At 59.9% G+C, this 23462-nt stretch overlaps 2 protein-coding genes across 12 annotated transcripts in view; one reads left to right on the top strand and one right to left on the bottom strand.

Annotated features, from left to right (window-relative positions):
* The window catches only part of DNM2 (dynamin 2), an 82012-nt gene extending 62049 nt beyond the window's left edge, over positions 1-19963 (top strand). For 2 of the 10 annotated variants that reach the window (XM_082731339.1, XM_082731337.1), the window contains exons 13-21: positions 774-825; positions 1787-1798; positions 5650-5763; positions 10590-10699; positions 13112-13223; positions 13743-13907; positions 16127-16359; positions 17363-17614; positions 18202-19134. In XM_082731339.1, coding sequence (XP_082587465.1) covers positions 774-825; positions 1787-1798; positions 5650-5763; positions 10590-10699; positions 13112-13223; positions 13743-13907; positions 16127-16359; positions 17363-17614; positions 18202-18271 — 1120 coding nt within the window. In that variant the 3' untranslated portion in view covers positions 18272-19134. Of the gene's footprint in view, positions 1-773; positions 826-1786; positions 1799-5649; positions 5764-10589; positions 10700-13111; positions 13224-13742; positions 13908-16126; positions 16360-17362; positions 17615-18201; positions 19135-19566 lie in introns of those variants that run through there. The other 8 variants (XM_082731338.1, XM_082731346.1, XM_082731344.1 and 5 more) reach the window with 5 other exon arrangements.
* TMED1 (transmembrane p24 trafficking protein 1) lies at positions 19705-22806 on the bottom strand. Of its 2 annotated transcripts, none has more exons than XM_082731649.1 (4): positions 22517-22806; positions 21719-21816; positions 21393-21576; positions 19705-20763 (listed from the first exon to the last, which is right to left on the bottom strand). In XM_082731649.1, the coding sequence occupies exons 1-4, from the start codon at positions 22697-22699 to the stop codon at positions 20545-20547; spliced, it is 684 nt and encodes a 227-aa protein (XP_082587775.1). In that variant the 5' UTR covers positions 22700-22806; the 3' UTR covers positions 19705-20544. The 2 variants fall into 2 exon arrangements, with proteins under 2 accessions (XP_082587775.1, XP_082587776.1); XM_082731650.1 differs by lacking the exon at positions 22517-22806 and adding an exon at positions 21930-22119.
* Positions 22807-23462: the final 656 nt, after the last annotated feature.

Below are 23462 nucleotides of genomic sequence, written 5' to 3'. Positions count from 1 at the left end.
TACAGCCCCAGAGGCAGCCAGTAAAGGAAGGAAACAAGGTGGTTTTCCTGGTCGTATTCTGAAAGTTCCTAAAGCAATATGACAAGAAAAGAAAATAGGATGTCTTAAGTTACAGGACACAGTCAGTTGTTTGCAGGTGGCGCTGTGATTGTCCCAGTGGAAGATAGGATGAACAAGGGAGCTAAGTAGGTTCCCACGTACAAGATATCTGATCTTCATCTGCTTGGCACGAACTAGCCAGAAAACAGGGTAGCTGAAGAAGAGGAGATCAGGGACTGTAGACGAATAAGGGACCTTCTAGAAAGATGCATAGTGGGCGGCTGTCCCATGGTCTGATCTCCCGGGTTGGCTGGCTCTGTGGTCAGAGCCATTGAAGACTTGCTGCCAGTCAGGGATGGGAAGAGAGTGGGGAGAAGCCTCAGGTTTGACCCCCAGACAGCCTGGTGCTCAAGTTACTCTGAAGCCACTATGGCCCCCTCCCAGCCCCCTGGGAGTCCAGCTTCTCAGGCCCCCGCCTTGGAGGCTCTGGGACTGTTGAGTCCCGGCAGTAGCTGGTGCTCTTGGGAATGGCTGAGGTCAGGGCCTTGAAGCTTCAGTTTAGATACATTTTCTCCTTGCATGAGCCTGACTCTTGCCCTTTGGCTTCTCTCTGCCTCTGGCCTTAACTGGCCACTCGCTACACCCCCCCCACCCCACCCCCTAGCCAGGGAGAGAACCCCACCACATCCCTCCTGCGCATCACCACATGAGTCCTCTCTCTGCTTTGTTTGCAGCGCCCAGCAGAGGAACACACAGCTGAATAAGAAGAGAGCCATCCCCAACCAGGTAGCCCACCCCTCCATAGCCTATAGCCCTACCCTCGGGGGCGGATGGTCACTTAGGGACCACTGAGCCCAGTGATGGTGCCTGGCTTGTGGCATGTCCCACCAGACCCTTTACCCCCACTTCCCAGCCTCTTGAGTCTGTTCAGGCTTTGATGTTTCAGGAAATGTATCTTTGAGCTGAAGCTCTGGCACAGGCTGGGGAGGGGGCCAAATTTGTGTATCCACGAGGCCCCATCTGACATCCACGGCCACGCTTAGAACTTGACCCTGGAGAGAGGGGCAGCCCAGTCACCAGTGTGTGTCTGCAGCCAAATGGGGTTCCCAGCCCTAGCCCCAGAGACTCGGAATCTGTGGGAGGGTCTGGGTGGGAGGCTGCATTGCGATAAGCCGCCCTGGGGAGCCTGAGGGGACTTTGAGCCCCATACCTGAAGAAGCCCAGAGCCCCGGGAGGGGTTTCTACCTCGATGTCATGTCCCAGCCAGAGGCCTTGGCCATGAACAATATGAACAGCTTCATACATGCCGGTAGCAGGTGCCTCTTTTATTTCTCTAAGAAAACACATCAGTTTTTGCAAAAATTTCTGCCAGTGCCCGCCCCGCTTCTCCATGGTAGGCAGGGTGGGGGTGGGGGCAGGGGTAGGGGCTCTCTGTCCTGCACGGTTATGGAACCCTCTGGAAAAGAAGGATATAACCACTGCATGATTTTTTTTGCGCTTGCCGTAGGTCATACATATATTGTTGCTTTTTTGTTTCGGGAGATGATAATGAATTAAATATTAACACCATGAATATAATTAATAGCATGTAATTTTTTTTCTTTTGCTGTTTTTTCCCCCTGCTCTTCTCTCCTCCCATTTTTGTGCTTTTCCTGCTTTTTCTCTGTCCCCTCATGTCCCTTACGTTTCTCTTCCTCTGCCTGCTCTTCTTTGATTTACCCACAATCCTAACTTTGCATTTTCAAAGGGGGAGATCTTGGTAAGTACCCACTTAGCGTGGTAGCAAATGTTAGAGAACCCAAGAGTGGTGGAGACCCCGCCACCCCGTAACATCCCTTCACCCCAGAATAACAGAACCAACTAAAAATCAAGCTAACCTAAAAACCGCCTGCCATGGCCAGCACCTGCTGGCCTCCGTGTTGCCCTGGGCATAAGCCAACTCACACAGACACTAACCTCACCACCATCCTTGTGGGAGGCCCACCCCTCCAGCCCATTCCTGACACATTTAGCTAGTTTCCTGTAGGTCAGGGATGGCAAATACTCAGCTAACACCTCCCACGCTTCCCTCCCCTCACCTCCCTGGCCAGGGAAGATTTTGCTTAAGTCCTGCGTTCTTGGAACATGTTCTAGTCGCAGCCACCACTCCAGTGCAGACATCACCGTGCGGAATTTTTCTCCTCCTGCACTCATGGCAGACATTACTAATGGATCCAGCACTCTTCCCTCTGTGCCTCTCCCCTGTGTGTGCCGGGGGCAGGCATAGCTAATCAATCCCGACATTCTTTCCTGAACATGCCACCACGCCCCATCTCTTGGCAGATGTGACTAACTGGTCAAAGAATTTTTTTTCCACGTGATAGCTTTGCACGTGGCACCCCTCCCACACCCATGGGAGACATGACTGATTGATTGATCCGGAAACTCTCTCCTGGATGCTGCCACTATCTTTCTGTCCCCGTGGCAGATGTGATGGCTGATCAGACTGTTCTGGTCCACTTGCTCCCCTTCCCTTGTATTTTGCCTACGGCAGACATCACTAGTCGCTCCTGGCACGCTTTCCAGCTGCGCCCAGAATTCTCACTTGGAATTCTCAACTGAGGTGGCAGTTGCTACCCGTTGGTCAGTGTGGCTGCCCACAATGAATGGTATTTGCCATCCCTGTTATAGGGAACACCTCCTCTCCATGTGTGGCCCAGCCCAGGCCCGCCCACTGGGGGCCAGGTGCTGCTCCCATCTGAGAGGTGAGCTGTTTTCAAGGTGCTTGAAAGCCCAGGCAGCTGGCTTCAACCTCAGCTCTCCACGTCAGAGAGCAAGGCCTGCGCCTCCTCCTCCGGGCTGTTCTCCCACCATCGGCCCCTGAGGCGCTGGGCGGCGGGCTGCTGCCCTCTGGCAGGGATTTTCTGGTGAGCCCCGGGGTCGAAGTAGCTGAGCTCATCCTGGGCCAGGGCTGTGCCGCATCTGGGGCTCGGCAGGGTCGGGCGGGGGCAGTGGCCGGAGGAATCCTTAAGCCTGTAGTTCCCGCTTTTCCCGATGTCGCCCCCCCCCCACGTCCTCTTGGAACTTGAACCGTTTCCTCCCTCGCACCCCAAGAGGTTTAGTCATTCTTTTCCTGCCAGATTCCACATCCCCAGCCACAAAGGCCAGCCCTGCCACATCCATCAAGGCTGTGGGCCCCTGGGTCTCCCAGCCGTGGTTTCCATCCCTGCCCTGGGTGACTCAGGCCGCGACCCTCACCCAGGAGGAGGCTGACCCACCCTGCCAGCGGGCCCCAGCTTGCTGCTTCCTGCCTGCCGCCCGCGCTCCCCCGGCGGCCCTTCCTCCCATCCCTGGCGTGCCTGCATGCCTGTCGCTGTGCACCCTGGAGCGTGGGAGCCTGCCTGCCTCTTCTGTCCTCCGCCACCCCTCTCCTTCTAAGCCAGGCCCCTGGGGCACAAGTCTGGCTCTTGGACGAGGAGGCTCGCCCCGCTCTCCTCTAGACTCCACGCGTGTGTCTGCAGCCCACGGCTTGGGCCTCCCCAGGGTGGGATTTCGTCTCTGACCCCACTTGGCTCCCACACGGACCGCTCTCTGGGCAGCTCGAGGGGAAGGGGACCTTGGAGGCTTCTCCAAGCCTACCCGGCGGCCTCCTGCCTCGAGACTCAGATGTGCCATTCCGGGCCCGGCCTGGCCACACGAGCCACAGCTCGGCCTGGGCCCTGTCCGGCCGCTCTGCCTGGGGCGCACTGAGGGTGGAGGCGGGTGAGCCAAGCCTGAGGAGCAGCTGGGCCCTGGAGTAGAGAGGCCTCACCATGTAAAGATTTCTGGGGAGCCCTGACCACCCGTGAGCTCTGCCTCCTGCTCCCCTTCTGCTAGTTGTCAGTGACCGAGGTCTAGATGTGTCTCTTCTGCCTGGCCTGGGCCGGGACTAGGCAGGCCCTGCCCGCCGCCCTCCACCCCTGCCCCAGTGGGGAAGGGAGGAGCCAGTATGAATGCACAGCCCTCGGGTGGGGCATGGGGGCTAGAGCAGGGACTCCTTCCTGGGTCAGATGCAGGATGGCCTAGGGCCTGAGTCTTGCCCCAGTGTGACCAGGCATCCCCCCTTTGCCTGGGCCTGGGGGCTGTTCCCAGGACTCCACAGATTTTCGGTGCTAAACCAGGGTGCCCGGGGAGGATGACCTTACTGAGGCTGAAGGCCTCCGCCCACTCGCCCGCTGGGCAGCCCAGGTTAGGCAGGTGCTCCCTGGTGGCCGCAGGTCTCTCCAGTGCTTTGGTTATCACTAGGAAGCCTGAAGAAGGGCTCTCAGGTGGCATCCTGTGCTATCCTCACCCTGGGCAAGGACTTCTGGGTAGTGCAGGGGCCCCTGGGCATGCTTAGAGCCTGATTCCAACCCCAGGAGGCAGGTGGCCCTGTGAACATCTGACAGGCCTAGGGGCAGGACAGAAGACGGGATGGGGGACCCTCTTGAGACCCACCCATCAGGAACACGGGTAGCAGCATCACTGGTGCTTTTTCCACACCCTACCCTGGGGGGACTCCACACCAGTCCCTCCCAGCTGTCCTTGGCCACACCTCTGTTGCTTGGCCTGGTTTGTTGCTGCCTGGGCCCCACACGGGCCTGCGTGTGCCTCTCCGTGCTTCCCACTGCCCTGGGGTCCCCAATCCAGAGTGGTGGGTAGCTCCAGCCCACACATGCCTTCATGACCCGGGGAACGTAGGACCATGGCCGCCCAGGCTGCCTACGTAGAGCTGTCAGGTGAGTCCTCTGTGTAGGCCTGGGTTGGGCCTCCTACTCAGATGACCGCTGCAGCCACACAAGACCCATCTGGGGATCCTCCAGCCAGAATCTGCCCCCGGGTTTGAAGCCAGCGTGGGTGCAGGATGCCCTGCAGCTTCCCCAGGCTCAGACCTTTGGCCCCAGCCCTCTGGGTGGAAGCTTCCCTTCCTCCTATCCTCTGGGAAGAGTCTGTGGGGGAGGGAGACCCAGGACGGAGACTGGCCACGATCCCCGTTCAGAGCAGGTCCCCTTGCCCACCGGTGTTCCCCTGAGTGGGCTGGGCAGGTGAGCCAGGACATCGGGCTGCCGAGCTGACGCTGCGTGGTGCACCCCTGCTAGGCAGCCGCGAAAGGAAAGCAAGAGCCACTCCGTCTGGGGGCGGTTCCTGCAGCCTCCCCTCACCCAGCAGCTGTCTTCCAGGAGGGTGTGAGGGGGCAGCGGGCCGCATGGCGCCTGCGTCTTGCAGGTGTGGTTCCTCCAGTGTCACATCCCATGTGACACATGTACGGGCCCGGGACCTTCCCTCGGCCCCTTCTAGACGATGGGCATCCCTGTGCTTGCCTGCGTGTACTGAACCTAACCCTGTGGGCAGGGGTCTCCCGGGGCCCGGTTCCCTGTCTCCCCCAGGCTCGTGGGTGAGTGCGTGCCCCGTGTCTGTCTGCCTGGGTGTCCCCTGTTGGTTGCCAGTGGGAAGTGCTTAGGGGCAAGGTGGAGTTGGGTCGCTGGGCTTCAGGCTGGAGGTGTCCCTGCCGTGGTCCCTCTTCCATCCTGGGGACAAGGGCAGTGGCCGCTACGCAGGGGTGGGCCCGGCAGGGCGGCGGGCGTTGTCCTCTGAGCACCCCGTCCCCCGCAGGTGATCCGCAGGGGCTGGTTGACCATCAACAACATCAGCCTCATGAAGGGCGGCTCCAAGGAGTACTGGTTTGTGCTGACCGCCGAGTCTCTGTCCTGGTACAAGGATGAGGAGGTGAGTGCGGGGTTGGGAGGGCGCAGTTGCGGGCGTTGCTCACTCCCTCACTCCGGGTCATTCAACAAAGGCTCCCAGGGCTCCCGCAGAGAACGGTCATGCCAGCCCCAGGGGTTGGGGGGAGGCGGTGTGTCCAGCCACATGGCTGTGCCACTCCTCCAGGTGGGAAAGAAGGTGGAGGGGAGCCCTCGGCCCGCTAGAAACGGAGCCCTGCTCGCAGAGTCACAGGGAGGCATCCCTGGCTCTCAGAGGGGACGGGGCGCCAGGTCGGGGACTCCCACTCACACCCCGGCTGCTGGGGGGCTGGGCTTCTGGCGTCTGCAGCCTGCACTGGCCCAGCCAGGTGCTCAGCCTCTGCAGGCCTCTGTTTCCCCATCTGTGAAGTGGAACAGCACGGGCCCTGTGATGGGCCGAGCTCTAGGGTCTGTGCTTCGAGCAGTCTGCAAGTGCTTGTCCTTGTCCAAAGGACACGTGGGAGTGTCCAAAGGACACCTGAGCAGTAGCCCGCAGGCCACCACCTCCTGCAGTCTCCATGACCCTGTGGGCAAGGGCAGCGAGTCCAGCCCGCAGCCTCGGGCACGTCACGGCTGTCTGGGCCCCCGCACGGGCCCGCCCTCGGTCCTGAGGGGCCCATCGCTTTGCTTCGTTCCTTTAATAATGTGGCCACGGCTTAGTGGCGCGGGAATGATGCCACCCTGTTGCTGCTCTCTTGAGAGCCTGTTGGCTTCTGAGGGTCACCAGGGAGGGCCACTATGTTTCTCTCATTTTCCTGGGCCTCCAGGCTCTCCCCATTGGCCGGGGTGGAGTTCGGTGTCTGTGACAAGAGGCCCCAAGTGAAGGCACTGACAAGGACAGCAGTCTCTTTCCTTCCCATGTCCTGGTTCTGTGAGGCTGGCGTGGGCCCAAGCTCCACCTTCCCCATCGTCCCCTTAACATGTGGCTCCCCATCATGGTCCCGGAAGCCCCGTGCCCATCACACTGCGCCCTCTAACCACCGGAGGAAGGGGAAGAAAGGCCTGATGAGGAAGGTCCATGCATCGCTCTGCTCACACCCCTGACCGGAATCTAGGCACGTGGCCGCTGTGTGTCCTGCTCACCCGGGAGGGCACAGTTCCTGCTGGCTTGGAGAACCCATCGTGGCCACATTTTCCTCAGGAAATCCTTGCACTCTGTTTGCCAGGGAGGATTCAGGCCGCAAGCGCTGATCTGCCCGGTGTCACAGAGCGTGGAAGGGTCCCCATGGCGGGGGGCGGGGGGGTTGTCACAGCGCAGGTGCTCCCCATCCTGAGAGACACCTCAGCCCTGGCCTGGACCATTCCCTCAGGGCCCAGGCCAGACACGGTTCCTCTGAGGGAGGGTGTTTCAGGAGAAATGGTATCCCACTGGACACACCAGGTCAGAGAATCATCCTGGAACCTTCCAGGAGCATCGGGAACCCCGAGCCTCCTGAAGGACCCTGTCTGGCTGCTGTTTCTAAACTGCGGAAGGGCGTTTGCAGGCTCACAGAGCCTCACGGGGTTGGGATGTTGAGGGAGGGCGAGACCAGGCTCTCCTGAAGGGACACTTGTGGCTGCAGCAGCTTCTCAAAATGGCCGGGCTGAGGGCGGGTCAGGAGGACGCTTGTCCATTTTCTCCCTCCTTCCGCCCCCGCAGTCTGAAAGCCAGTCTGCACTGGGGCATCAGCTGCCAGGCCCGGCCAGGGCTGGTCTCCACCTTGGGCCCGGGCATCTCCACCTGGGGTGGGAGCGCCAGGCTTGGCCACAGCCGTGGGCCGAGGGCAGAGGCTCTTCCCGGCCCAGACCGCGTGATCGCAGCTCGCCCCACCGTCCAGTTCTCAGAGCACCTTCCTTCAGGGCGGGAGGGGCTGCCTTGTCTTCCCCTCGTGGGGGGGTTGAGGGCAGGAGCCCCAGGCCCTCCTGTGGGCCCGGAGGACGTGCTGGGCGGGTGGAGGGTAGAGCGCCCGCCGGCACGAACGAGAACCAGCAGGCCCGGGAGCGGGGCCCTGTGTGCGCCCCAGACACAAAGCAGCCTCTGATCAGGAGGGGCAGGAGCCAGATCCCCGCAGAGCAGGGACCCTCGGAGTCACACACGTGGCAGCCAACCGCCCCCACCCCGCCCCACGATCAGGCCGCTTTCTCAGAGAGCGCTCAGAGAGGCAAGACGACGTATTTCTTTATTTTGAAAAACCACCGAGAGGAAGCAGTCACCATGTGGGGATGGAGTAGGGGACCGATTCTGCCGAGAGCCCCCAACCCCTCAACAGGCTCCCTTTGCCTCTCCCTGGTCCCTCTTCTCCCACCCAGGCCCTTCTGGACTCCCCAGTCTTTTGTCCAGGCCTCCACCCCAGTGGGAAGCAGGGCCGTGGGCGGCGACACTCACCTCCGGGTCTGCCTCGCCGTGGAGGCGGCAGCAAGTTTGGGGGGTGCCGGTCCCGATGCGCCGCTTGCCCGAGCCCAGCCTAACCAATGTGCAGACTACTGTACACATTCAGAGCCCCCTGAACAGGTAGTCTGAACACTGGGTTGGCGGGGCCGGCTGTCCATCCCGCAGGCCCCCGGGGGGGCGAGTAGGGCCACCGCGCCCCGGCCCTTCGGAGCAGGCGAGGAGGCCACTGGCGGCGCCGATCCGCTTCGTCTCCTCTGACGTGGCACGGCCGGGGCTGGCTCGCATCTGGAGAAAGTTGTGGGTTTGCAGGAAATCCTAAGGAGGGGGTTGGGGAGCGGGTGGGCGTGGGCGGGAGGGAGGGTTTGGGTCGGCGGCCTCTGTGTGCCGGGAAGGTCTCCGGGGGTCGGCTGGGGGCGGGGTGTGCACACCGCCGAGTCTCCGGGAGTGCTTGTGCTCCGTGTGTGCGTGTCAGCATCAGGAAGGCCGCCGCTGCCTCTGGGCGGAATCACACTATAAACAGTTCCAGATGTGGCGTCTCGCTCAGGGCCCAGAAGGACTGTGACTCAGTTACTTGGCCTGATCGGCCGACTGGAAGCTTCCTGTCTCCTGACACAGCACGGCGGGGGCAGCAGAGGCCCCTCCATCTTCCTGGTGGGGAACCCCTGCCTGGGCCCCTGCTAAACCCCACAAGACTTTTCTCTGGGACGTTGGTGGGACCCTGGACCTTGCCTGGAGCCTTTCTCCGCCACCCTCCATCCTTGGACTCCCAGAATGCAGGCTGAACGGGGGTTTCCCACCTCCATGGCCACTGGGCCCCTCTGAGGCTCCTCACTGTAGCTCGGCCCTGCTTCCTCCTTTGCCGGAACCCAGGGAACAGACTCTGGAGCCATAGAGGGACAGACAGACACACAGAAGAAAACCCTTGTAGTGCCTCATGAGCTTGCCTTAATCCTCACCTCACACAAGTAGGGCCAGATTCCTGTCCGCCTTTGACAGATGAGAAAACTGAGGCAGAGAGGGGCAGTGGCCTGCCCAAGAGCACATGGCCAGGTTGGGGCAGAGCCCATCTGAGATCCCAAGGCTACAGGGCCAAGGGCAGGCACTAAGCCCGCTGCGCACTCCTGCCTCTCTTCCTGCCGTCCTGAAACTTGAAGCCAGTCCCCACCTGCTAGGGAGCCCCTGGCCCCCCTTCCCCTCGATCACAGTGGCTGCCCTGGAATTCGGAGGGAGCAGCCATGTTGGGCTTTGTTCTGGGGCCTTCTCTACCCAGGGACAAAACAGGTGGGTGAGGAGGAAGGGGTCTCTCCCAAGATCCCCAGAGGTAAAAGAGAGGGTGGTGTGGAGAACCTGGCTGTGGGGCACGTAGGCCTGGCTTCTGGAATCCCGGTGTGGGCCACTCCCCCTGCTGTGTGGCCCTGGGAAGCTACCTTACCTCTCTGAGCACAGTACCTCCCTGGCAGGGATGGGGGATGGTCGTCGAGTGACTGTGGGTCACGTGGGCCTGGGAACCAAGGGATCTTGTTGCACCCCGATGCCATTCTCTGGTTTCCTGGAAGACCTGTTAATGGGTCCCCCACGCCGCCCCCATGGAGAGGTCTAAGGTGACATGCCTCCAGGGGCCCCTCCCTATGCTGGGTACACTAGGAGCTTAGCCACCGTCGGTGAGCGAACATTGGCTTCCATGATCCACATCCTTCCCAAGCTGCCCCACCCCCACCCCCCAAAGTCACCAGGACTGAGTGCCGGCCACTCAGCGGGCACTTCCTAAACAGGGCTGCCCTTAGGAAGCGAGTGACACTTCCGTGGCCTTGGAGCTCAGGCGTCATCTCAAGGGGGCTCACTTTCCAGCTCCAGAAACATCTGAAGCTGTTGAATTTTATTTTAAATCCCAGCCCCACTCCTGAATCGTTGCTTGCCTTGCTTGGCCTCAGTCTTCCTCTCTGTATAATGGGACCATAGTGGTAACTCGGCTATAGGCTCATTGTAAAGATGTCATAGTTGAGTTAACAGTTTCATTTCTGGTGGAGGAAGGGTTTGATTCTGGGTAGAATGAGAGCTGGCCAGTGTTGAGTATCCATGCTGTGTCAGCAGTGAACAAAAGCAGTAGGAGTCCCTGACCTTGAACTGACAGATCAGGCCCAGTACCGACGGTAGCCTAAGTCCATGAGCAAGAGGATGTGGTGGGTCCAGTTACATGAGGGGTGGTACCGAGAGGAGAAATAGGGTTGGGGAGGGGCGGAGAAGGAGAGTGCAGGGTGGGGACAGAGCAGGCCTCTCCAGCAGAGTCCCCTCTCCCAGAAACCGGAAGGACACACGAGGGAGCCGTGTGGGCATTGGGAGGAGGAGCATTCCAGCAAAGGCCCTGGCATAGTGTCCGGCCCAGGGCATCCTCAGATGCTCAGTTAAACAGATCACGGTGACCCCTCCCCTTCCACCCGCAGGAGAAGGAGAAGAAGTACATGCTGCCTTTGGACAACCTGAAGATCCGCGATGTGGAGAAAGGCTTCATGTCCAACAAGCATGTCTTCGCCATCTTCAACACGGAGCAGAGGTGAGGGCCCACAGGGCTATGGTCGCTGGCCTCATTTGGCCATTCAGCAGCATCCACTGAGTGCTTTCTGCATAAGGCCCCTGGCCTGGAATGTCATGTTCTAGAAAGGGAATCAAGCAGGAAGCAGAAAACTGGGTGCTTCCGGGTGTGGTCGGGGAGGATCCCTGGGCAGAGACATGATGAAGTGAGGCGGGAGCCATAGAGGGTTCTGAGCTGGGGAGGGACTGGTCCTGGCTCGGGTGCTCACGGGCGCCTCCTGGTGGAGCCTCCATGAGGGGAGCACAGGGCCAGAGCTGGGAGACCAGGGTTGATGGGATGGCACTGGTCCAGGTGGGGCCGAGGACTTAGAGGGGGAGGTTGCCTATTCGGAGAGTCAGAGCTGACCAGAGGCCTGGTGGATGCAGGTACAAGAGAAAAAGGCATTTTCTGGGGACCCTGAGCACCGCAGGGACCGGGCTGCCCTCTGCTGAGATGTAGAAGGCAGAGTCAGCATAGGGTTGGGAACGGTCAGGGAGAGGGGCCTGTGAGACACCACATAGGAGAGTCCAGGAGGTGGATGTGTAGGTTCCAGAGTCCGATGTTCTGGAACGAGCTCCAGGCAGGGTGTGAACTGGGGAGCTGTTACTGCAAGGTGATGGTCAAAGTCAGGGTGAGACCGCTGGGTGAGTGTCGAGAGAGAAGAGAAGGGCACAGGGGGCCTTGCTGAATCCACCCCCACGGGCATTGCTGTGGAGCGGGGAGACGTTAGCACAAACAAAGATGCTTTTCTCAGCTGGGGAAGAAACCCAGTTCTGGCAGGAGGTCTGAGAGTAGGAGGAAGGGCCGTGTGTGGACACACCATCCCCGCTGCCCCAGGACCACCTTCCCTGCGGCCCACTGCTCCCACGCTGCCATCGGTTCGAGGCAAAAGCCTCATGTCATGTTTTGTGTAAGAGTAGCTCAATCCCACTTTGTTCTGGGCTGGCCAAAAGCTCTGGGGCCCACTTTGCCATCAGCTGGCTCCAAAAACCTTTTATCTCTTCGGCTCTCCCCCTGCACCCCCACCTCCCCTGCTTAAAAAGCTCGAGGGCATGAGGCAGACCCTGGGCTTTGGCTTGGAGGTTCTTCATTGCTGAGCACAGGGCAGCTGTCCCGCCTCCCCAACCCCTGATCCCCTGAGTGAGGGGGTGAAGGTTGTACCTAACGTAGTATTTAGGAGTGAGCCCAGGAAAGCCAGAATAGTAGTCATGGAAACAAGACAGAGGTTTGGGTTTCCTATGGCTTCACCATCCAGGGCAGGGGCCAGTTCCTCCGGCTTCCAGGCCCAGGTGTTCCTACTCCGGAGCCCTCCTCCTCCTTTTCCAAGATGGCTGCCCAAGCACCAGCCATCATGATGATGTTCCATGCAGTACTAGGGAGGAGGAGAAGGAGCAATGAAGGCGTGCCCCTCACTCCCTAAGACTCCTTCCAGAAGTCGGAGGGCACAGTCTCTGGACTTGGCCGACTGCCGGCCAGCCGTAGCTCCATCACAAGGTCGTGACTAACCCCAAACTCCGATCTCAGACAAAAGCTTTGGGATGGCTGGGCCGTCTTGGCCACACCTGCCTTGTGGGATCTGGCCTACAGAACACCATCCATAAATGCCATCCATATGGTGTCCGTCCGTTTTTCCTCCAGCCTGTGGCTCTACACCGGCCTTCTGCTCACAGACCCACATTTGCCCAGTATCTCCCATGTGGTAGCTGGGAGTCTCCGTCCTGTCCTGGGACAGCTCCACAGCCCTCCATTCCCCACAGCCCAGCCCCCAGGAATGTGCACACATTCTAGACCTTCACTGTCCAGTGCAGTAGCCACTGGCCTCATTTAGCCATTTAAATGTAAATTGACTGAAATGAAACGCAACCTGAGTGAACTTCCTCCGCTGCCCTCGCGGTGCTCACGAAGAACCCGTCTGTGGCTTGTTGCTACCTCAGCCGACAGCGCGGTTGAGAACTATTCTCCCATCACAGAATGTTCTTGTGCACAGTTTGGCTATAACCTCCCTGAAGACACCTCGATGGGAACACATGCCTGCTTCTGAGAGTATCTTCGGCAGGCTTCGGCCCCCACAGGAGAGCATGAATGAGGAGAGGTGCCCAGGAGAAAGAGAGGCGTCAACTAAAGGCGCAAAAAAACAAAACCCCTGGACGCTGCTGGGTGCAGATGCTCGCTGAGCACACGCTCTGCTCTTGTCACGGTCCTGGCTGCTGTGGGCACTGACTTGGGGCTCCGTCAGCCCGACATGGTGCAGGCGCTGCTACCATCCTGGGGCTCGGGCTATGCCCGGCTCGGGTGTGAGTCCCTGTCCGTTAGACCCCAGAGCCCTCGCTGCAGCTCCTGCAGCGGCCAGGCCTGTGCGCAGGGTCAAGAACGGGCCTCTTCCTCTTGCCGCAGGAACGTCTACAAGGACCTTCGGCAGATCGAGCTGGCCTGTGACTCCCAGGAGGACGTGGACAGCTGGAAGGCCTCATTCCTCCGAGCCGGGGTCTACCCTGAGAAGGACCAGGTGAGGAACTGCCCTGCCCGACTGACGCTCCTTGAGCAGAACTGGCCCCTCCTAGGAGAGGATGGAGTCTAGCATCTGCCTGGGTGGGTCACTTCCAGGCATGTAGCCTGTGCTCTCTTGAGCAAACAAAGGAGAGAGGTGGAGAAGGTTTTACAGTCACGGTCCAGAAGTTCTCTGGAACTTCGGAGAACTAAAGCCAAGGCCGGGGAGCTACATGGCCTGGGATCCCATCTGTTTTGTTCCCTCTCCTCCTCCTGTCCTTGAGGTAGAGTGAACGTGGCTGCCCTCAGCCCCCAAATTAACATGTTCCGGTCACCAGGTGAATGGGTCTAATCACCTTGGACCACGGTTGCCCCAGGTCCGGGCAGCTCAGGCCAGGGGCAAGCAGGCCTCACAGCGTCAACCTGACCATCAGGGGATGTCCCCGGGAAGATGGCGGTGGACAGGACTCGGCAAGCAGTTCTCAGAGAAGGGAGACTCCCCAGGCTCGCCTCACCATCTGCGCCCTTTCCCCTGCAGGCAGAAAATGAGGACGGTGTCCAGGAGAACACCTTCTCCATGGACCCGCAGCTGGAGCGGCAGGTGGAGACCATTCGCAACCTGGTGGACTCGTACGTGGCCATCATCAACAAGTCCATCCGCGACCTCATGCCAAAGACCATCATGCACCTCATGATCAACAACGTGAGTTCGAGGCCACGGTTGGGGAGGGGAGAGGGCCTGCGGGTGCAGGGGCGGGGGCCGGGGCACCACAGCCAAATCGGCCTGAACGCTGTGTGTTTGGTTTTTAAAAGATTTTATTTATTTATTTGAGAGAGAGGGAGTGAGAGCATGAGCGAGGGGAGGGACAGAGGGAAAAGCAGCCTCCCTGCTGGGCGGGGAGCCCGACGTGGGGCTTGGTTCCAGGACCCCGGGATTGTGACCTGAGCTGAAGGTAGACGCCTAACCGACTGAGCCACCCAGGCTTCCCTACACTGTTTTACTTAAAATCTAAAGTTAGAGTGAGTCACTACTTTTTTAACATCAGAATCAGGATTCTCCGCCTCTCTCAGGAAATTGGAAGGTGCAGGCCACACGGGGCTCACTCCCGTTTTCTTAGGTATTAAAGTTAACACCACACATCTACGTTTACTCTGAATTTTTTCAGCCTTACGATAACCCTAGGAGAGGGGCTGCTGTCATTTCCATTTTATAGACAGGACAAGGCCCAGCAAGGTCAAGAAACCTGCCCTGAGTCACTCAGCAGAGTGGGAGGTGGGATAAAAACCCAGACGGAGTAGGTCCCAAACTGCGGCCTCCTGCTGGCCTGCAGCCCAGCCTCCCTTCGCTCCGGGGCATTACCTGCCTCCTCCACGGCTCCTGAGCCGCTCAGAGCTTTAGCCTGCTTTCTGGTGAAATGCAGCCGTCCTAATACCTCCGGCTCTAGATTGCTGGGAGGGTGCGGGGGGCTCCTGCCTCAGGCCTCCAGCTCAGCTGGGCACTCACCAATCTCCGTAGACCAGGCTCGGTTCCTGTCACGCCTGTAAAAGCTCTTGGTGGAACAGGATCCAGAGCAAAAATCCCAAGTCCCTTCTTCTTCACCGCGCTCTTCACGATCTGCTTCAGGCTGAGCACTGTCAGGTTTCCTGGGTGTGCTGGTATGTTCTTCACCTATAGGAATTACCATATACTTGCTCCCGCCACTATGAAATTTAAAATGCATGCGTGGTTTGGCCCCAGAGTATCTACTCGCAGGAATTTCTCCCACAGAGACCTTTGCCCATACTCACACTGAGCACAAACATACTTGTCGTTATCTTAGCGTTGTTGCCTGGTGGCCGAAGATTAGAAATCTCTGTCCCTGTAATTGAATCCATTTAATACATAAAGAAGGGGAGGAGGACCTCTCGGTTGATAGTAAGTCTCGCTCAGGAAGTGGAAAACTGTGGAACATAACAGAATGCACAGGAGGGCTCCGGAAAACAGGAGGGCAAAAAACCCTCAGGTGAGGTAATTTTGGCAGATTCTGAAAGTTCGTTTGGGAAAAGTCCAATCTGTTCTTAAAAAAGACAGTGGTAGGAGTCCTCTGTTACAAGTCTGCATTTCAGCCTCAGAGCCACTCCTGCCCTGATGGGGAAGCACAGGAAACATCCCCTCTAAAAACAAGAACAAGTTGGCCATCTCCACTTGGGTTTAAAACTTCCTTGAGGGGCACCAGAGTGGCTCAGTCGGTTGAGCATCTGACTCTTGATTTCAGCTCAGGGTCCTGGGATCGAGTCCCGCATCAGGCTCTGCCCTCAGTGAGGCGTCTGCTTGGGGGGGTCTCTCCCTCTGTTCCTCCCCCTGCTCACACGCACTCTCTCTCCCGCTCTGAAAGACATAAATAAAAATCTTCAAACAAGCAAACAAACTTTCTTATAGAGTTACTAGCCAATGCAGTTTGATCAGAAAAATCATTTAGAGTTGCGAAACTCTGCAAAAGAATAGGAAAAGTTATTCCTCGTTGGAGAAGCTCCTGGGCATGTGAACATGAACCCAGAAACTCCAAAAAGTAACTAAGAAACTCCTGTATCCTGTAAGAGGTGGTAGAAAGGAACAGAGCATAAAATTAACAGAAACTAGTAGCTTTTTAATGAAAACCAGCTAGAAGACAAGAAATGGGAGGAAAAACAGCAGTAAAAGAGGCAGGACTTGAGAAGTTTAGTAAGCGTCTCGTGGACCGGGCTGGAAGGACACGTGACAGGGCCCCGCAGAGATGCGGCCAACAGCCAGGTAGAAGGCTCATCCGCAGTTCCAACATCATCTGTGTCGTACGTAAAGTTAAAGACCAGACAGCCCGCTGGGTGTGGCGGATGCTTGGGACGGGCTCGTCCTAAGGTCAGGTGGGGGGGGACGCCTTGACCCCTCTGCCCCTTGCCCCCCAGACCAAGGCCTTCATCCACCATGAGCTGCTAGCCTACCTATACTCCTCGGCGGACCAGAGCAGCCTCATGGAGGAGTCGGCCGACCAGGCCCAGCGGCGGGACGACATGCTGCGCATGTACCACGCACTCAAGGAGGCCCTCAACATCATCGGGGACATCAGCACCAGCACCGTGTCCACGCCCGTGCCGCCGCCCGTCGATGACACCTGGCTACAGAGCGCCACCAGCCACAGGTCCGAGAGGCCGGGGCGCCTGGAGTCTGCGGAGGCCACTTTCCCGCGAGTCCCCGGCTCTCCCAATGTGGCCTGCCAGGCCCCAGCCCCAGGGGTGGCTGGGGTGAGGGGACCTAGTCGCAGTGGGAGCTGCTGCCCGGCCTGGGCCTAAAGGACAAGGAGAGAGAAGGGGTGGCTGGAGGGCCCGTCTGACTCCTGGTGTTTCCCACCCATTAAGCCCAAGTAGAAGCCGGAGAGGGCGAGAGGCCAGGGCAGCAGGGGCCCTGGGGTCATGGTCCTGGAGCACAGAGCACAGGCAAGAACAGCTGGTTGGGGGGATCTGCGCAAGCAGCTGGAGGGCATGACTGGCCTGTCCCCTGCCCCCTCAGCCACCTCCGAGCTGTTGGATGGACATACTCTGGCAGGGGCAGTGCAGAGCCTCAGACTGGGACACCTAACCAGTGACAGGGCAGGAGCACAGAGGGTCGGTCAGGGGAATCTCCTAGAAGGTGTCAGCCCTGCCAAGGCCTCCATGAGCCAGGGAGTTACTTAGAAGGAACAGCAGGTGCTGCAGCCCAGTGGGGAGCCCATGGGGTGCCCAGGGCAGGGTTAGAGGCACTGGACTTGATTTGGAGTCAAGGCTGGGTTCTGGAAGGATTTCTGCTTAATGAGGGTGGATTAGAGGAAGCGGGAAGCAGACAGGCCCGAACAGGACTGGTGAGACCGAAGTGGCCCTAGGAGTGAGGTCAGAGAGAAGTAGGAGCCCCTGGTGGCCGAGGAGAGGTACTGGCAGGCCCTGGCTGGGGGCACAGCCATTGCTAAGCCCGTGGTGGCGGGGCGGATGGAGGGGCCCGGGACACCATGCAGCCTGCTGCCAGGAGTAGACATGCCCCTGTGCCCCCCTGGGCTGCGGCCGCTGCCAGCCCGTGCCACCCCCTGGCCCTCTTGGGTTTCCACAGCCACCCTGGCAAGGCTGGTGCTCCCCACCCACTTCTCCAGCTCACACCCTCTCCTTCCTCCACAGCCCCACTCCACAGCGCCGACCTGTGTCCAGCGTGCACCCCCCGGGCCGGCCGCCAGCAGTGAGAGGCCCGACCCCGGGGCCCCCTCTGATTCCCGTGCCAGTGGGGGCAGCGGCCTCCTTCGCTGCGCCCCCCATCCCGTCCAGGCCTGGACCCCAGAGCGTGTTTGCCAACAATGACCCCTTCTCGGCCCCACCTCAGATCCCGTCTCGGCCGGCTCGGATTCCACCCGGCATCCCCCCTGGAGTGCCCAGGTAAGGCTGGACCCCCCTCCCCACACTCACTGCCCACCACTAGAGCCACCAGCCTGCGCCCTGAGGCCTCTCCTCGAATCAAGGAGCTCTCCTTGCACCCTGCGGAAAATAGAGCCTTCATACCCCTTTCGCTGGTGTGAAAACTAAGGCCCAGAGAGCCCAGCTTGCTTGCCCAAAGTCACAGAGCAATGGAGAGTCAGGCTGACTCCCAGGTTCCCAGGCCTGGCCTCTGCCTCAGTGGGTGGCCCACCATGCAGATTGGGACTCTGCGCCTGGGGCCCCTTCTCCTGGTTTTCAGCTTTGTTTCCTTACTGAGGACACACACACGAGCCGTGGCACACCCCGCCTTGCCTCACCCCATCCAGCAGGCCAGGCTGTGTTGTCCAGAGTTCTCCCGTGAGGAACCCGAAGTGCGGGGTGGGCGGGGACTCACCCAGAGTCACACGCAAGCTCCTTCGTGTCCAGCAGCATTCAGAGCATCGGGCACCGTGGGGGGAGTAGGGGCCTGGGTCCCCCCCCTTGTCCTACTTACGGCCTCACTGCCATGTCCCCCCTCCCCTCCCCGTCTGTCTTTATTCTCTTTGCAGTAGAAGACCCCCTGCTGCGCCCAGCCGGCCCACCATTATCCGCCCAGCCGAGCCATCCCTGCTCGACTAGGCCACGGGGGACTAGGCCACGGGGGGCGTGTTCTCAGGGGGTCTTCGCACCCCCACCCCCACCATGCGGGAGCTTCGGTGGTCCGGGCCCCTCCGCCGTCCCCGGCCCTGTCATCCACGTGCCAGGACCAGGCTCCCTGTGGGCAGCCCCCTGACTCCTCCTTAACCTTGGCCCCCATCCCCAGCTGGACACAGCACTGAAGAAGGAGCCCTGGAACCCTGAGGCAGGGGCGGGAGCTGGGCCATTGCACTTTGGGGGATGGAGCCGCAGGGTCGCAGAGGAGGGAGTGCTCTGGGCGCCATCTCAAATGAGCATCCCTGCCCCGGGGCCAGGGGGGGTGCTCACCCCGGGCTTCTCTGGCCCGGAAAGCCTGAGAAGAACAGGCCTTTTGGAAACCGGGGCAGCAAGAGTGCCTGTCCCCCCAGCTCTTCCGGGGGCCCAAGGAGCATGTCCGCTTCTCAGCAGCAGGAGCTCCAGGCAGCGAGCCAGGCCCAGCAGGCCCTGCACTGCCCACCCTGCAAGTTGTAAATATTCCTTCTGTGGCCGTATTAATCACACGGCTGAGCCTCGGCTGCCGGAGGTGCCTTCGCCGGGGCCGGAAGCCTCCGTCCTGCCGGCCTCGCGCTCTCCTCCCTGGGTCCCCTCCTCCTCCTAGGTCCCCGGGGTGGCTCGGGCTCAGGGCTGAGTGAGTGGGGAGGCTCGGAGGGGCTCCTGGCTCCCACCCAGGCCTCCCCGATGGGGTGGGCCTCCAGCGGCCCATCGCAGAGCAGCCCTTGCTCGCTCCTCGCTCGGTTTGACCACTGTAAGTGCCTGCACTCTGTATCCTATTAATAAACTAAAATAAAGGGAAGAAGCTTCTGGTGGCTGCTGTGTGGGCCTTTTGTGTTGGCGTTCAGGCTGAGGACGTGGGCCGCTCAACCTTCCCCAGGCAGGCCTCTGACAAGGACTACCCCCTCCACCCCGCCACCGTGGGCCATCTCCCACCTTGCTCCCGGGGCGAGCTCACTTGTTCCAGAGGCAAGCGTGCTTTAGAGGGAAAATCTCTTGGTTTTCAGAACACATCAGGCATGGGGACAAACGTTCGCCGCGCCCCCTCCGCACATACTAACACAGGCCTGTGGTGGGCAGCAGAATCACGCAGGAGAGAGGGAATCCCAGCCCTCTGACCCCGACGGCCGTGATCAGGGCCCCCTCCCCACCACTGCAGTCCTGAGGACTCCACCCGGGGCCAAGGCCTTCTGGCTCAGCCCAGGTCACAGTTAAACTTTGCTTTCTGATTTTTCTCTTGTGCCCAGGCGACCACCTCCATCGGCTCCCGCCCGGCCTTTCTTCTGAGCTTCGTGGGAGACCCCTCCCGCCTGCCTGGTTTGCCCCCTTGGGGGGCAGATCTGTCCTGGCTGGTGTCCCTGAGCCCCAGACACCAGGCTCTGTGATTTTCTGACCATAATTTATTGACTCCAGTGCCCAGGCCAGACCGCCCTTTGTTCCGTGAAGCTCCTGCGCAAAAGCTTTGCCTGGGCCACCCCTCAGCCCTGCCTGGGGCCTCTGCAGAGAGAGCAGGAGGGGCGGGTGGCCGTGCAGCCCCCCGCCCCCCACTCTTGGAGTTCTGGTATGAGACCCCACAGCGAGCCCACCTGGCGCTGGGCTGAGGGGCTGGGCTCCTTCCTCTCAATAAAGTGACTCTCCTGGCAAGAACACTGTAGCTGTGTCTCCTTCCCGGCCCCTGGCATCAGCAGGCCGGCCCCCGCCCGGGAGCTGCCCCCAGCAGCAGCAATAGGCCTCTGGTGGGGTGACAGGGAGACAGAGGAATGTGTGGGGTCCCACAAGCAGCAAGCCCCTTCCCGCCATCTCCTGCCTCAGAAGGCCAGGAGGGAAGGGAAGGCGAGCTTGCTTCCTGGCCCCCATCGCACGCTGAGCTGTTGCCAGTGCAGGCTGGGCCCCGGGCTAAGGCACACGCATTACCAGAGGGGACATGGAAAGGGGCCAGAAGATCCAAGGGTCGCGTTCAAATGCTGCAGTGCCGTCCCCTCCATGCATAATTCCCAGGAAAGCAGGTGCAGCCACTGAGCTGTCCCTCCTGGAGGGCCCAGGCCTGTCGGCCAAGTGAACAAGTGTTTCTCGCCTGGCTCCTGGCAGGGAAGAGACACAAGGGCCACACCTCGGGCTGTGACTGCGTGGCCTCCCCTCCCATAGGAAGCAGCTGGGGGAACGGACCCCAGATCTCACACACACGTGCCCTGCTGCCCCTCCTTTCCCTGTTCTTCCTTCTGGGGCTACGTGGGCACAGGGCGCTTGTCCTGGAAGAAGCGCTTGAGCGTGCAGACTTGGAGCACGGCCACCAGCAGCAGCACAGCCACGTTCACTGCAGACCAGAAGTTGACTCGCTCCAGGTTGCCCTCCTGCAGGTTGCGGTCACGTGCCTCAAAGGCCCGCAGGAGCGTCAGCATCTGGATGCTACGCTCCAACCGGGTCTTCATGGTTTCGATGGACTCCTGTGGAACAGAGAGAGGGGCAGGGTCAGGCCTCTGCCCTTTGGGGAGCAGGGACCAAGAAAACTGGGGGGATGGGGTGAGCTTATGTTTCAGGAGGAGAGAGCTGACAGGAAACTTGTGGCCAGACTGCCTGAGTCTAAATCCTCTGGCTGGCTGGCTGGCTGTGTGACCTTGAGCAAATTTATTAGCCTCTCTGGGCCTTCGTTTCCTCTGAATTGCAGTGAGAATTGAATGCCTAAATAAGTATTAAAAAAACGGATTTACTAGTGGTTAACAGCATAGTTGCTAAAGCCAGACTGCCTGAGTTCAAATGCGGCTCTGCCAGTTGCTGTGTGGCTTTAGGAAAGTTATTTAGCCATCCTGTGCCTTAGTTAAAATGGGGCATCAGAAGCACATTTCCTACCTCATATGGAGATTTTGTGAGTTATTTAAGCTCTTAAATTCCTATATCTAGAAATGCACTATTTTAACTGTGAGTGGCTACTGTTCTAATTAAGGTGGAGGCACAGTGGGCGGGCGGGTGGGGGGTCAGACAGATGCAGACCCCAGCCAAGGTGGGAGAGTAGGGGAGCACTGTTGCCCCAAGCCAGAGATTTGGGACAAGTGGCCCCGGCTCAGCCTGGGCGCACCTTGATGTCCTCCATCTTGACATCCAGCATCTCCTCAGGCTCCACAGCCTCCGCCCAGCCCTCGACCTCCTCGTCATCCTGCAGGCTGTCAAAGATCAGTTCGAAGAACACCAGCTTCTCAGAAATTGTGCTGAAGGAGTTGTCAAAGCACAGCTTGTAGTCCCCAGCCTCCGTGGGCTCCACCCTGGGAGAAAGACACACAGACGCACATGACCCACAGTGGCCCGTTGGCCGGACTTTGAGAGGCAGGGAAGGTAGTAACCTGAGGCCACCGGGGAGGGGCAGGGCTGAAACTAAACCCAGGCAGACAGTGGGACTTGACTCACGTGTGCACCCCATCTGCCTTGCGGGACTCGCTGACCAGCAGCACGCCCTGAGGGCTCTCGAGTGTGAAATCCACGTCCAGTCCAGCACCTCCGATCACCTGGGGGGACAGGTAAGAGGGTGGAGGGCTAGGGGTAGGCCAAGGGCACCTGCCAGGGAAAGCCAGGGCTGGACCAACCCGCACAGACCCATCCAGGACCACCAGGGGCCTACCTGAGCGCGGACACCTACACCTGCAACCTGGTCCTGCCCCACCTGTCCCTCTGACCGCGCCCCTTGCCTTGGCTCAGTCTTCATTGATAGGACAGCTTTGGGTTGGGCTCTTTCATGTGGTCACGCCCCCGTCGTAATTCCTTGATCGACGTTTACCTGGCCACACCCCAAGTGAGGTGACAGGGCCCGGCTTTCCTTAACCCAACCCCCGAGAAAGCCTCATGTTGACCACGCCCTTTCTAGTAGCCCATCTTGGTCACGCCCACCAGCTCCCCAAGTCGAGCCAACTTTTGGCCACGTCCACTCGTGAGGTTCCTGCCCTGCGAGGCGCGCCCTCTTATAAGCGATGGCCCCGCCCCCTCCGGCCGCCTCACTCTAACCCCGCCTCCTGCCATTATTCACACCCACTCCGCTCCCACGCCCCGTCTCCACCAGGTCCTGCTCGTTCTTCCTAGCTCCGCCCCCGCGCTCTTACGCACTGGCTCCTCCCCCTCCCTCTTTCATCGCTGTCTTGCTTCAGCTGCTTGGCCACGCCCCCTCGCCCTGGCTCCGTTCGGTCGCATGCTTCCCGACTTGGGACCCTGTACCTGGTACTCGGTCTCGAGGCTTGCGTTGGCCGGCGCAGACTGATAGAAACATTGCTTCCTCCCCGCAGGCAGCAGGAACGTGAACTCGCCGTCCTGGATCGGCGGGGGCCCTGCCCCTGCAACCCCCAGCGGCGGCAGTAGTAGCCAGAGAGCCAAGGCTAGGGCCGCGCTGGCCGCCATCATCCGGGTCACCCTCCGGTCTGCGGAGAGGTTGCGGTTCCTTTAAGAGCTAGCCCTGCCCCCTCTGCTACTCGGTGGAGCTCATTGGTAGTCCCTTCTGCTGGTGGTGTGAAGCGAACTTAGAGAAAAAGTGAAGGGGCCCCTGAGAGCTTAGCTGCCCGGATGAATGCCTGCTGTGCCTTAAAACACTCAAGCTTCTGGGGGCTTCTTTCTGAGCAGCTTCTAGCTCTGGTCTCAACGGATGGTGAGGGAAAATGATAAAAATAAGTACTATGATGGTGCATGTTTCTCAGGCAAAAGTTAAGACAGCTAAGTAGGAGGTTCCCGGGACCTTTTAAGGCTCCTCCCTGCGGTTTTCCCAGAGTACGCTGCGCGCGACGACCACTGGGCCCTCTGGCCCGGGCGGAGTGGACCTTAAATAAGGGCCGGGCTTGGACCCGTACGCGACAGTAGGGCTCACGTATAAGTTGATTCAACTGGGGGAGAAAGGGAGACCCTTTCGTATTGATGTGGGTGTTTCGTGTTCCTTGTCCGTGGCACCAGGTTCGCCGCCTGACCCTTTACCCCCTTTGCTCCTTAGAGCCATCGCTTTGTCGGTTTCTTCGTCTGTACTGGGGTGATGGGACGACCTCCCCATAGGGCGGCTGTGGGACTCGAGACGAAGCCCTGCCCGTATCCTTGCGTAGAGTCCGTAGAGGGACATAGCCCAGTCTGCATCCCAAAGGTCCCAAACTCGGGGTGGGGGGGGGGCAGCAAATAAGCAGAG

This window comes from Mustela nivalis (assembly GCF_964662115.1).
Source record: "Mustela nivalis genome assembly, chromosome: 1".
NCBI lineage: Eukaryota > Metazoa > Chordata > Mammalia > Carnivora > Mustelidae > Mustela > Mustela nivalis.
Note: the sequence above shows the minus strand (reverse complement) of the source record. Positions and strands in the feature narration are given on the sequence as shown.

What these genes read in the sequence shown, in the direction of transcription:
- TMED1 (XM_082731649.1), bottom strand. Translation starts at nt 22,699, where the DNA reads ATGATGGCGGCCAGCGCGGCCCTAGCCTTGGCTCTCTGGCTACTACTG. An exon ending in GCCTCGAGACCGAGTACCAG is followed by an intron (nt 21,817 to 22,516) that starts GTACAGGGTCCC and finishes CTGTCCCCCCAG; the next exon opens with GTGATCGGAGGTGCTGGACT. An exon ending in AAGGCAGATGGGGTGCACAC is followed by an intron (nt 21,577 to 21,718) that starts GTGAGTCAAGTC and finishes TCTTTCTCCCAG; the next exon opens with GGTGGAGCCCACGGAGGCTG.